The sequence below is a fragment of the Acyrthosiphon pisum genome, chromosome X, assembly GCF_005508785.2.
Source record: "Acyrthosiphon pisum isolate AL4f chromosome X, pea_aphid_22Mar2018_4r6ur, whole genome shotgun sequence".
NCBI classification, from domain to species: Eukaryota; Metazoa; Arthropoda; class Insecta; order Hemiptera; family Aphididae; genus Acyrthosiphon; species Acyrthosiphon pisum.
Genome location: NC_042493.1, coordinates 108,971,989 through 108,986,376, shown reverse-complemented (window position 1 = coordinate 108,986,376; position 14,388 = coordinate 108,971,989). Strand labels below are relative to the sequence as shown.

The following is a 14,388-nucleotide window of genomic DNA, read 5'->3' as shown; positions in this document are numbered from 1 at the left end:
CCTTCAATGCGCGATATATTTTTTTTTATCAATTAAAATTTTATAAACTAATTAATCTTTGAGGAGTTCGGGAAAAATAATTAAAAAAATATTGGAAAAATAGTTTTTTGTAGAAAACGAATTTTCAGTTTGTTGCAAATATGCAACATTGCGCACCAAAGTCATAAATATTTTTAATACAACTATATTCAATCCATCTTGTATATATTTTTATTATTTATAAGAATTAATCATTATTACAAATAAAATTCATAATAAAATCATAATGACAATAAACTTTTCAATTAAAATTATAAAAATATCTAAATAGTAATAAAAAACATAAATAATAATACCTTATATGATAGCACCTTTTATCACATAAAATATAATAGATAGATAATTAAAATGTATGTAAATAATATAATTATTAATTATACACTAATCAATCCCTAAATAAGTAGATGGGCTCAACAATTATTTCATATTTGTAGTACCTACGATTTTAAATTTAAATTTTACAACATGAAGTTAGGTATTAGTTAATAATAATTGTTATCGTATCAAAAAGAAAGTTAATGCAAGTTAATCGTATGACCTCTATAACGTAACTTAACTATACAATTAATAATAAAGATACTTAAAGTAGGTGAACGGCGTTTATTTGTCAAAAATTATAAACGTTTTATTAGACTTTCTGTGATAATTTATTATCGTGAAAAGTGATAACTAGGGCTCGGATTTATATGTATTTATATAACCAAAGTATGTATTTATACAATAAAAATATGTACATAAATATATGCTAAAGAATTCAAAATATGTATTATCAAAAAAAAAAAAATAATAATAATAATAATTAATAATGTAACAAAATGTAATAAAAAATGTATATTTATCTAATTATATTGATTACAAACATTTATTAACATTCATTTTTAAATTTCCGAATCCAAAAGATCGCCGATATTGTCGTAAAATCTTAATAATAATTAATAATAAAATAAAATGTGATAAAAAAATGCATATTTATCTATAGTTATCTAATCATCTTGATTACAATTAATAATAACGTGCACTTTTAAATTTCGAATCCAAAAAATATATAACCTTTCAATTATTCTAACTCTGAAGAAAAGACATTAAAACAGTATAATTGTCTAAATATGTGAGAAAAAATTGAATAATTGTGAAATATGTAAAAACATGTATTTATGACAAAATATGTAAAAATATGTAAAATCAAATATATAGCTCGTTTTATCAAAAATCTCGCGAAACAAATTTATCACTTGCCGAAATTAGTTTATCATGTCGCAGAGAAAATATGTATTTACATATAAATCCGAGCCCTAGTGATAACTATTGTGTATACCGTATACGTTATCTTGACGAAAATAATAACGCTGCTCATCGATTGATATTCATTTTTTAGTAGACACGTCGTAATAACACAGAACAATAATAGTAGTAACCAACAATGGTAATAATTTATTATTGTGATAACTAACGTTTTTTTACAATGTAACAATAGTATTTTGCCGCGCCCTTATAAAATATAAACCATCTATTATTTTTTATCGCAATTGGGCCTTTATCGTTAATTCAAACCGGAGTTCAAACGGACGTATCCGCCAATTTGGTTTATACGACCATTGGTATTATTCAGAATTAATGGCTGATACGTTCATACAATGGTCCGATTTATTTTATACCTTTATAAATTGAATTGTCAAAAAGGCGGATACGGCATCCAGTAAATGCGGATACGGCTAAAAGAAATATTTAAATAACTTAAGGATGGTTGTAGCTAGAATCACTAGAGTGGGCTCATTCGATGTATTTTTTTTTTGCTCCTTATTAATATATTGCTATGGCGGATACGTCCAAAGTGGTGGATACGGCCGTTTGCCTGTTAGCCGCCGATATTAGGTACCATTGTTAGTACTATTCAATTTAGATTTTAAAAATTCATTTTCTTTCTTTAAAGTGTCAATATCTACATAATTTATATTTTGAAAATCTGTGTTCATTAATTTTGAATTTTCTATTTTCTTTAAATTGGTTTCCAAGTTGTCTAAAGTGTCATTATTCATAATAGTTAGGTACTGTGTTATCGTATTCTGGTGCAAGTGCCTCTAATATAATATCATTTTCTCTGTCTCAGGAATGGTACAATTAGTTTGACTAATTAAAATATATAAAATATCTGCTAAGAACTCTGATATTGTTTCTGTCGATTTCGACTTTTTATTTCGTAATTTGTTTCTTTACATACGATTCCTAGCCGGTGATGCAAATTTTTCCTTAAATATTCGTTCTATTTCTTCAAAAGTCGGATTTACGTTATTAATTGTTAATGTCTTGTACAATTTATAAACGGATTTTTTAAAATACAATGGCAAGTACCTAAGTTAATTTTATTTGCGGAGACCACTCATTAGCAGTAGCTACCACGTTGAAGTACTAAAAAAATTCTAATACACATTCATCACCCGAACCGTTAAAAATATTTGGTACCTACAAATTGTTGAGGTCTTGCCATTTTATTTTTTAAAGTTAATTTAATTGTACCTATTATCAACTGTTTTAAATATTCATTATAAATATCGCTATTGATATCTGAGGACATTCTGAGATATTATGAATTCAAACTTTTTCTCTACTGGTGCATTAAGTTCATCTTTACTTAAACATTCAACTTCGTATATAATGTGCAAAGCGTAAAGTGCAAAGCTCTTTTAGAGAAATTTTATCAGTTGGTATATCATTTGTATTTAATATATTTACCCCAACACAAGATGAAAATTGGTTATGACTAAATTTTGTGATTTGTTCGATGATTGTAGTATACTAATATGTAAAGACCCGGTGTACCTATCTATTTTTATATGATATACTAATATGACGTAATATTTGTTAAGAAAATGCGTTTAAAACATAATATCAGTTATTATATTGAAATTTATATAATATGTTTTAAAGTTTTGTGATTTTTACAATTATTGTACATTTTACAATTTGTACAGTGATTATTGTAGGCTGTAACTTGTACAATGTAACTTGTACAATCTAGTTACTTTGTACAGAAACATTGTACAATTCGCAATGTGTACAAAAATCATTGTACAAATTGCGAAATGTACAATTCCGGACTATGAGTGTAACATCTCTAAATACTGCGTATTTACCTATGATAATCTCAGCTAAGAGTACTAAAACGAATTTTCCATAATATGAACACTATATTATACCATTTACATAAACATTAATATTATCCAATACCTGGGTACTGACCACGATATTACATCGAACGGATACATCTTGAATTGAATTCAAGTTTAATACAATCCATTATACATTGACCCACTTGTAACCTACTATACAGCAGAGCGACATCCACTTATCCACTTTTTTATGTATAATCTGAACGAAAAAAAATTATTTGTTCTTAAAAGTTTAAAGGTCAAACCAATTAAGTTTTAACATTACTTATTTTACAGTCCTTTGTAAAAAAAAAAACAAAATAAAAATATAATAAAATTATGTAATATTTTATTGTAATTATTATTAGAATATTCTTTTATAACTTTTTTAACACAAAAAAAAAACTAATTATTACGTCACCACATAAAAATATTTGATTTCATAAATTGTGAAATCACTTGTTAATATTTTGATCAATTCAGTATCTCCCATTTTAGAGATAATATTCTTCTCGTGACCAGTCATAATACATTTTTCTGCATATTAATAATTTGTTAAAAGTTTAGACAATGAATCTTATTATGTGCTCTTTGTCATCCCTAACACCAATTGATCGAATAAAAAATGTCTACAATGAAATAATGTAACTATCATTTGATATCAATACATGTATTGTATTTATATGTGAAAACATTTGAAAACAAATAATTTACCAGTTTTAAAACAAAGCTGTGTTCATTTCATGTACAAGTTTCTACCAACAAAAATCCTTCAGCGTTAGTAATACTAATTGGAAATTTGGATATAAACGATTTGTATAATAGAGCAGATTTATCTTCATTGTTTTTTGATAAAATACTTTTAATATTTGCTGTTTTTATTAATGTTCTATTACATTTAATTTGTCTATTACAAGAAAAAAATATAGATAGACTCATAACAAATATATAGGATTACTGCATTACTTATCATATTAGTTATACAACTTCAATAATAATTGTTAATTTTAGTTTTAAATTACCATATTACATTGTATTATTTAACTACACATTTTTTTACATTACTTCATTATAATTTAAATAGTACGTATATACAACGTATATTTTGGTGGAGTAGTTTTTGAGTCTATAGATGACGAAAAACCAAACATTCATTCTTATACATTAGATTATATTTTCAATTAGTTCTTTTTCTTAACTTTTGAATACATTAATTTTATATTAAACTTAGTAATTTAATTTTTATCATATATCTTAAGATACATGTACGCATGTATGCCTGCTAATAATTATATTTTGTTAGACCATTGATTTAAAGGTAAACTGTCAAGTACACAAGTAACATTGCCATTAGAACGCATACTATACGCCAGCTATAACATTTTTTTTACCCAAGAGATTAAACATTTAAATTAACAGATTATGAATCCATTTGATGTAAGTAAAAAAATATCACAATTGTTTATTTTTAAAATATAATTTATTTATTTGTGAATATTGTGATATATTTTTCTTTTTTATTATCAAAATAATATAGTAGCTTAATAAATTCACTGTAGAGTGGTTTCTACACACATATCATAAATATGCCATTGAAACATATTACTTTTACCAACTACCTTTTCGTAATATTTTTGAAGGAAAACTATTCAAAATGTAAATTAAAAATTAAAAATCGATAAACACAATTAAATTTATCTTGAATTGAAACTAAAAGCAAAATTACTACTCAAGTGATTTTAACTTTATAATATATATTAAATAAAAAAATACGAACAAATAGAAAATGTATATAATACAAAATTTTGAATATAAAAAGTGAATAACAATAATATTAATAATATTAATTTATAATTATTTCAATACAGTTCTTAGTTTACTTCACAATCTGGTTTGTTATTATCTGAAAAATAAATCATTCCTATTATACTTTAATAATTAAACACCAAAACAATTTTTTGAAGAGGACTTTGTACCCGCTTGTAATGTCTCCGTCTTACATTCTTACTAATGTATAATATATCAAAGTGTACATTCTCCAGTTCCAATTTCTTGTTGTTAGCTTAAATAGTGAATTGACCTATGATCAAATTTGAATGTAAGAACATTATCTGTAATCTCTTGTTTGTTTATTACAATATTTATTAGTTATTACCATGGTCTTACATTTTAATTTGTCTGCTACTGTGATGTTGAAGAAAATCATAAGACATTTGGGATAAAAAGGTATTGATTTTAGTCCGAGTAGCATCCAAAACACGCTGCTATAACATATTTTTCAAGATTTCTGGAATCGCTTCAGTCTGATAATAAAATATACAAAAGTTAAAAACAATTTAAAACAAATCACAACATTTAAAAAGTCTTGGTAATTAATTAATTTTATACCAGTGTTCCTATTGTATATCATAAACTTGTGCATCAGTTCTAGAATAGTGATCCATAAGTCAACAAATTTTGATGGTGATTGAAGCTGAGTTAAATGGTGTAAGAAAACCTATGAAAATATTTATAATTTATATTTAATTAGTGTACAACATTTATTGTTAATTATTTAAAAAAAAAATATATCCAAATAATTTCTTTTCTATACTCTATTCAGAATAAGAATTCCCATTCGCTCAACGAAAACTTGTCTTCTTCACGTATGTCTGTTGCCACCAGTTGGCGCTGAAGTTTGCTGTGGCACTGCCGCCGACGTGCCGCAGGTGTATACGTAGTGAACAATAATACCGCACCGTTTTTCACAAATAATTGTATATGGCATAGACATTGTGTTAGGTGCAGAACAATAAGGTAAAAGTACCTTATTCTGAATAGAGTTTATGTTCAACTCTTGGTAATTGAAATATTAACTTATATTTTTTGTATAAAGTAAAAAACTCCTTCCCAGCTGTTATAACTCTTATGGGTTATATGGTATAGAGATCAAAATTTGGAAATTAGATTGCGAGCAAAACGATCTATTTATTTTTGGTTCAGTTATATGGACTAGTCAAATATATTGCTCACTCGTATTAAAAACATAAATAACATCACTGACTGGATTATCAAGGATCTAATGAAAAAAGTTTCATGATAATAATAATAAGAGCGCAGATTTTTTGCATTTTTAGATTTTTCTGATTGATCATATGAAATGATAAGTGATCACAGAATTTGTTTCATAAAATAACGATTTAAATAATGACACTTTAATACCTACAATTATACCTATTAATTTATTTCAGTATTAATCAGAACTATAAAAATATAATTCTATTAAAATATATTTTGACATTTGCCCTTTTTTTAAATGGCTTAGTAAAAGATTTTAATTATATATTTCATATTTTAGTGCATATTTTGTGTTATTTTAGGCATCTTAAAATTATTACTATTGTAATATAGAAAAGAAAATTATATTTTTATAGTTTCGATTAATATTGAAATAAATTAACAGGTATAACTGTAGGTATTAACGATTTTCCTAAATATATTTGGAAATTAATTTTTTTCTAATAGATTAAAACTACTTACAAAACATAGATATTTTAAAGAAAAGTATTAATAGTTGCATTCCTTAGATTAAGTTGTACATATCAATAAGTTTTAGAAATGTGATGATATGTGATGATATTGTTATATTGATATTGTGTTGTCTTGGATTGGGCTAAGAGCTTCAAAGAGGTTGTCAGGCTTTTCTAGGCTTTTTCTGGTATTTAGATGGTTTCGACTGTAGACAAGGAGGTGCTTCACTGTGAGAGGTTCTTCGCAGGTTAGGCACATTACAAGTTCTTCTCTGTGCACATCTTTGAGTGACCTATAAGTAGTCTGTTGATAACTACTTCATATTTGTAAATTTTATTATTATATAAATTATTAATTACCTAATAATAATAATAATAACCTTTGATAACAAAGTGGCAGACAGCAGACTTGGATCAATGTCGGTTCCAGACTCTTAACAGTTTGTTTTCAATGGAACAAGACTTTGCAGAAACATGTTTCTCATTCATCACTGTTGAGCATTGCTAAGTCATGCATTAGAAGTATGTCACATAGCAAATATGTCATAGCACACATCATCTATGTACAATTAAAAATATTATTTTACACACCGAAATTGGGAGTTTGATTTACTCACATCAAGTCGTCATCCGCGACACAGACTACCTCGGAGTAGAGGACACCACCAATAGCTCCACAAAGATATAAGTTCTGTGTCTGGATTTTCTTCTGTCCACCAATGATATATATCTGCAGTACTCGTATACATTGTGTAAATAATAATGTCAAGAAGCTGAATACATTTAAATAATTTATGAATAATTATAATATACATTAAAAAGAGAATGAAGAAAATACCTGAATAGAAACTTTAGTGTACCTACTTGGAATGTCTTCAGGGTCACTATCGTCTGCTTCATATGGATTAGACATTTTACCTTTGTTTAATTTCAAATTGGTTTTTGGTTTATTGCCTAATTTTTAGAGTACATTTCTATATTCTAAAATAATTTAACTTGAGCATGGACTTTTTTTAAAAAAATGAGTTAAAAATTGATCATGCTTGATTGTAAACTGGCCCATGTGAACATTTTTATGACAGATACACATTTGATTGTGTTGAATGGTGTAATATGTGCAATATTACGCACTAAACACACCATACACTCATAGAATTTAACAAAAGATAATGCATCATAACGTTTAAATATTTAACAATCTGGCTAGATTTCTTATTCCACTGAGTTTGTCTAAATCTACATAAACATTAGCTTCTTATATGAATTTATTGTTAAACATAGCATGAAATGTATTTACCTTTAACCAATCTGGTTTATTATCTGGAGTTGACGACAAATGGGTTGAGATTATTAACTGATTTTACGTCTAAGCCACTGTCTTCATTACTATCACTTACACTTGTAACTCTATTATCAGACCTATTACTTATTAAACATTAAAACTTTGTCAAGAATTGGTTTAAATTTTTAAGACTATGCAAAGTAATGATTTTTTTTTTAAATAGATAAATTTTTTTTAGATACAATTCAAGCACCGACACACTCTAAAATTGAAAAGATTAATGTCCAATCATCCCTAGTGTGAATATATTTTACATAACACATTTTGAATAATGCATACATTCCAAATGCTATTTGATGGCCAACTATTTATAGAGTTGAAAGATTATGTAAAATATACTAGACCGACCTTTTCGAATAATATCACCATGCATATGGGTTACATGTTATTACAAGCAATAATTTGATGTTAATCCTCTTAATCGTCATCACTTTCAAAAATTATCGATTAATTGAAATCATTCAATTAGGTTTTAGCCATCTGAAACTGACAAAGTAGATCATAATTAATACAACTTATTGACATTTTTAGTATAAATTGAATAAACAGTAATAAAAATTGACTTTTTATAACATTTCTTACAATATTAGTAAAACTTCCATGATCTGAAAATGTATTGGTTTAAACTTATAATAATGGATTTTAGGTGTCTTTTGAAGATGAATATATTCCATAAAGTGTAAATCACATCTACTCAACAACAACATATGGATCTGAAAGAAAGATATAAATTATAAATAAATGTAATATTTTATAATATAAAATGTATCAGTATAACATATGCAAATTAAGGTGTACAACTTATTTATTCCTAACTATATGAAATTTTAGGTTTACAATGTTCACATATATGCACACTTCAATTGAATTGAATTTTGTATTTTGTATCAAATTCTGCAATGTCCCAAAATTCAGATCCAATTGTCATTACACTGGAAGTCCAAAATAGCTAAACATTTCTGTGCTATTAAAATTGAATACTTGTTCAGTAAAATTGTATTACCTACAAATTAAAAATTTGTTAAAAATAATATGTCAGTGTGCCATTTGTTTTCTGTCTTTAAACTACTAGCAACATAGCAAATGTGCGTACAGTAGATCAAATTTTGTAGCATTAGCTTTAATATTAGAGTAAATTCAGAACTGTGTTGGAGGGTATACGGCGGTATATGTCGTTTACGTTCTGGTTATCGTTGTATACTCTTTGTTGTAGTGAAATAATATTAAATTATACATATATATATATATATATATTTGTACACAAAATGTATACCCAATGATTGGTTATAAATTATATATTATGCCATCTGCTTTTTTAACGACTACAACACTGAGTAAATTGCACTAAGTATTCATTTATATTTCATTTTTACAGCTGGGTATGGATATTTTAAGATTGTGATATACCTATGTTTAGAATAGTTATTTATTTATTAATTTACATTCTTTTGTACTCTTTTTATTTTTTTTAAATCTTTATTTATTAGCATATTAGACTGACCCTATATTACCTATTGAGAAATATAATCAATACAACTTAAATCTGTCTCACGAATGAAAGGTACCGTTTCGCGCATGTACACTGTGGGCCGCAATCCGCCTGCAGGCCGTCAAAGTGTTGCGCGCTCTATTCTTAGGTATCGACGTATTACAGCGGTGAACGATCTGTTCATGTCGATGTAGCCGATACAGCCATCGTGTTTACTCGGTACCGCGACAGGCGTCAACGGTCATAGTCGTCACTGGTGTTTTCAGTGGATATGTGCAAGATTGACTGGTTTCCGTAAAGACGCGGTACAGTTCATTCGTGAGAGAGTATAGAAAATAATACTTACAGATGAAAGTTGAGGTGTGGCGATACATTGGATGTTTAACAACAAAAAATACACTTTCGCATCGTAATTCTGTGCCAAAATAGTAAAATGTACGGCAGGAATTCTGTACGAGTGTACGACTGCAGTCTGTAATCTGTATTTATGTTCAAATTTCTAATTGTCCAAATGTGGAACACTATGATACAAACAGCAAGTAAGCAAAGCCACACAAATACACAATAATAAAATAATATTATGTTGTTATTTATTTGATAACGATTATTATTATTACATAGTGATAAGCACGGAAGCCCGTTGTGATAAGTCAGATTGGTTACCTGTTGGTCACTACTGATAAAAATGGTACTATTGGCCACCGAGACATATTTCTTTATCAAAATGGCCTATGAGCTTAATAGTTAATATCCTGGAACTTCGCTGTGGAGGTAACATATTTTATTGTACAACAACTACTGTGTGTTGCAACTCCTTAGGAGGGTCTTGTACCATATTGTATAGTTCTATCCTTAGATCGTAATATTATCCTCATAATCCGCAGTTAATTACAATTCATTCGACTATCTTAATTCGTGATTTGTATACATATAATTTGTAATTTGTAATTATTACAAATTTTACTCGTTGACCGCATGAAATTACAATTATGGCTGTATTATAATTTTATCGTAGACTATTATTGTTATAATTATCCGGATGATAAACATGCGACAAGTAATATTTTTAATGCGCAGATCAAGCACCTAATCTAAAGACTCGTAGCTAATATAGGCGACAACTTTTTGTATGGATACGCCGTGGATCGTATATGATCCCAGACCCAATCTAAAATTTCTTTGGTGGTGTGCGGAGTCTTGGGTGTGAAAATCCTTCCTGCAGCTCATATATATCAGCGTACAAAACTCTATTACTAAATAACTTTATCTCGTGTCAATCGCCAGGTGCCAACTTTGAAATTAAATGAAAATTCATTAATCTCTTGCCAGAATTTTTTTTTTTTGAACAACCAAGAACCATGATGAATCATTTGAAAAAAATTTGCGAAATCTATTGTGAATTTTCAAAAGTTGATCAACCATTGGTGCACTAATGTTATTCGTGTACTGCATGGTAAACGTTCATTAAGAAAAGGAGAGAATGATCCTATCAAGAAACTTGCATATGAATTGTAATCTATACACTCCAACAAATAAATTAGTCTTGGTAAGTATAACCCATTGTAATATACTTTGCATTGTATTTTTTAATAATTAATTAGACTAAGCTTGATTTATTGAACAAATTCACTAAATCTGTATTTTTAATTCTAGTTGTATGATGTTGCATGATTTAACTGTATATACAAATATATATTTTTTAACAATATTATTAATTAAATTAATTAAGCAATTTTACTAAATTAATTGCATTAATATTGTATTTTATGTTGTATTTCTGAATTACAAATCATTTATGTTATGTTTTTGACACTAAGTATGTCATCTATTATTTTTCTCATTATTTAATATACTCTGTATTGTTTTTTTTTTTAAAAAACTAATTAGACTGAACTTAATTTAATAAACAAATTCACGAAGCCTGTATTTTTTTTACTATACTAGTTGTATAATGTTGCTTGACTGTTGAAATAGTATTACTGAATAATTTGTATTGGTATTGGACTGTATATATATATTCTTAAATAATATTACTTATAGTTAATTTAACTATTTATACAATTTTAATAAATTAATTGCATTGATATTGTATTTTTAAATGACAAATCACTTATGTTATACTTTTGACATTATAAGTCTGTCATCTATTATTTTTCTCATTACATTCTTAAAAAAATGTCTAAATCATTTCTTTACCATCATTGTCTTTGATAAATCTATTAAAGAACACAGTGGTGGCGAATGATAATTTCAGAGGCAATTGCCTCTGAGATTTTTCTTAAATATATTTAATACTTTATTATACATTAATACTTGGAATATATTTTGTAACTTGCCTCTGGACAATTTTTAGTTCGCCACATCACTGACAGGCAATTTTTATTTAGCGTTTAAAAAATGTATAGTAATTCCATATATAAATCAGGTGTTAAACTAATATGTAGAAATTATAGACCAATCTCAATATCATTAACTAGGTATATCTAAAAATGTTGAAAAATGTAAAAACATAATTTATTACAATTATGGAAAAAAAATCATTCTATTCAAAATCATAGTTTGGTTTTAGAGCTGGATTGTCAACAACTGATGCATTTTTTAAGTTGGATAACTTTGTTCCCAGATAAATTGATATAAATTGTAAAGTTATTTGTATTTTTCTAAATATACAAAAAGCATTTTATTGTGTGAATCTCGAGTTACTATATTTTTCTATATATTTAATAAAGCCAGTAAAAATTAGATATAATTAAATAAATTATGAATTATAAAAGAGTTATTTATTTAGTTTTAGTGCAATCAATTTTCATTTATGGCATAATATCCGTTTGGAAAGGAACTTTTAAATTACTTTACTACTAGACTCAATGTTACTATAAATAGTATTATTAAATATTCATTAAACCTTCCTAGGTAAACTTGCTATAATTTAATTTATGAAAAACTTAATGATATTAAGTAATTTAGTTGTTAATTAATTATAAAGAAGTTTAAGATTATTTATAAACTTGCTATTCTAAAAGATTTATACACACTTTAATATTCAATTTCTGTAGCAGTTTATGAATATAATACTAGATATAACCAGAATGTTAACATACATTAACTGAGTTGTCATAAAGTTTTAAGACAAAAAAGTGATCTGTGTACCGGTCTTTGTTCAAATTGTTTATTAAATATTTATATTAATCATTTAAATAATTAATAATTATTATTCAAAATATATTTGACATTTTTAGACTTCTCTAATATAATGAATTTCTAGAAAGGTTAAACACTAATAAAAAAAAAAAAAAAAATGTATTATTTAATACGATGGGTATTATTTTTATGAACATAAAATTGTTTTTAAGATTTTTGTATTTTTTCTTTGAAGTTGCTTGCTGGGTTTTTCTTCTCCTGTCCCTCCTTCAATTCCATTTCGGGAAATTTATATTGATTAAAATATTTTTTTAAACATGCCGAGCAAACCTAAACAAATCACCACAATTTAAATCAAACTAACTATGTGTAACATTCAATTTGCTATGAACAATATCAATTACCTCTTTCCCAGGTTCATAATCAACATCATAGAATTCACACACCTTTTCCATCGCAGTGTACAGAGTTTTACCATAAGTGCAACGCTTGTTTATACATTTGAGTTGACGCTTCAGTGCCTCCAATTCTGCGGCACCCATTTCAGTTTTGTTTGATGGACCCATTTTTACTCTCTAGTCATGAAAATACAAATCACAAATCAATAAACAAATAAAGCATCATATTATGTGTAATGTAATTATGATTTACCCTCTACACATATAGTGATACACAAATTATGTCACAAATCTAACTCTGGGGTTGTTAGTTATCTACTCAAATAATAAATACAATATACCTAAATACAAATTAAAAATAGAATCATTTACAGGACTAACAGTTTGTGGAAACTTGAAATAGTATCTACAAGAGATGAAAGTATCAAATACTTAATTGGTTATCACTGAATAGAAACTAGAAAGCATCTCTAGTATTTTTTTGAGTATATAAACAGATAAGCTAGAGTTGTTTCATTCCATTTCATTTCGGGATATTTATAATGGTTAGATATTTTTTAAAAAATGTCATGCAAACCTGAACAAATCGCTATAATTTAAATCAAACTACCAATGTGCAACATTCAATTAGCTATGAACAATATCAATTACCCAGTCCTGTAAAGTATTTAAATAAAATATTTGAGTAAAAGTATTCAAATACTTTTTTAAGTATTGAATAACTTTTAAAATACTTTCAGCATGAAGTACTTTGAATGGTATTTTAAATACTTTTTTTGTATTAAATACTTTTTGGTATTGAATACTTTGATTTTATATTTCGAACATTTTATTTTCATTCGAAATAATTGGTTGGAAAAATATTATTGTCAACTAAAATAATAGAATAATAGTTTTATTTAATATTCTGTATTTCTGTGTTAGCCGAAGCCCAAAGGTTTGTGAAAACCAGATTTCTAAAAAAAGTTATTGAATATTGAATAACAATATTTCCTTTAAAACTATTAGATAACTATAAGATTACCTACTACCTATGTGTTTATATTACAATAATTAGAAACCCACTTTAAAAACCAAAAGTATTTGAAAAGTATTCCAGATACTTTTTCAAAGTATTTGGGTAGTATTTGAAATACTTTACAATTAAAGTATTTGAGTAGTATCTTAAATACTTAAAAAGAAATGTATTTGAGTATTTACTCAAGTACTTTTTAAAAGTATTCTTTGCAGGACTGCAATTACCTCTTGTCCAGGTCTCTTAGCAATGTCATAGTACATCCACACAAATTCCACGTGTATCATCATAGCTGCAACGATTGTTTAA

At 26.6% G+C, this 14,388-nt stretch overlaps 2 protein-coding genes and 1 long non-coding RNA gene across 8 annotated transcripts in view; all 3 read right to left on the bottom strand.

Moving 5' to 3' along the window:
- The window catches only part of LOC100166257 (general transcriptional corepressor trfA-like), a gene marked incomplete at its 5' end in the record, with an annotated part of 35,401 nt that extends 34,562 nt beyond the window's left edge, over window positions 1-839 (bottom strand). Inside the window, 1 exon segment of the mRNA NM_001293431.1 lies at window positions 823-839.
- A 3,818-nt stretch (window positions 840-4,657) lies between these two features.
- Window positions 4,658-10,115, bottom strand: LOC100575912. 6 transcript variants are annotated; one of them, XR_003840029.1, is made up of 11 exons: window positions 9,872-10,114; window positions 8,874-9,039; window positions 8,619-8,749; window positions 7,559-8,522; window positions 7,312-7,467; window positions 7,055-7,253; window positions 6,705-6,987; window positions 5,574-5,682; window positions 5,352-5,488; window positions 5,162-5,265; window positions 4,658-5,088 (listed from the first exon to the last, which is right to left on the bottom strand). It is a non-coding gene; the product is annotated as an uncharacterized LOC100575912 (long non-coding RNA). The 6 variants fall into 6 exon arrangements; XR_003840025.1 differs by having other exon boundaries at window positions 7,312-8,522; window positions 9,872-10,115; XR_003840028.1 differs by having other exon boundaries at window positions 6,705-7,008; window positions 7,075-7,253; window positions 7,312-8,522; window positions 9,872-10,115.
- Window positions 10,116-12,731: 2,616 nt separating this feature from the next.
- On the bottom strand, window positions 12,732-14,366 carry LOC115033207. Its single transcript, XM_029485386.1, has 3 exons — window positions 14,307-14,366; window positions 13,071-13,241; window positions 12,732-12,996 (listed from the first exon to the last, which is right to left on the bottom strand). The coding sequence occupies exons 1-3, from the start codon at window positions 14,364-14,366 to the stop codon at window positions 12,874-12,876; spliced, it is 354 nt and encodes a 117-aa protein (XP_029341246.1). The 3' UTR covers window positions 12,732-12,873.
- Window positions 14,367-14,388: the final 22 nt, after the last annotated feature.

What these genes read in the sequence shown, in the direction of transcription:
- LOC115033207 (XM_029485386.1), bottom strand. Translation starts at nt 14,366, where the DNA reads ATGATACACGTGGAATTTGTGTGGATGTACTATGACATTGCTAAGAGA. An exon ending in CTAAGAGACCTGGACAAGAG is followed by an intron (nt 13,242 to 14,306) that starts GTAATTGCAGTC and finishes TTTCATGACTAG; the next exon opens with AGAGTAAAAATGGGTCCATC. An exon ending in ATTATGAACCTGGGAAAGAG is followed by an intron (nt 12,997 to 13,070) that starts GTAATTGATATT and finishes TGATTTGTTTAG; the next exon opens with GTTTGCTCGGCATGTTTAAA.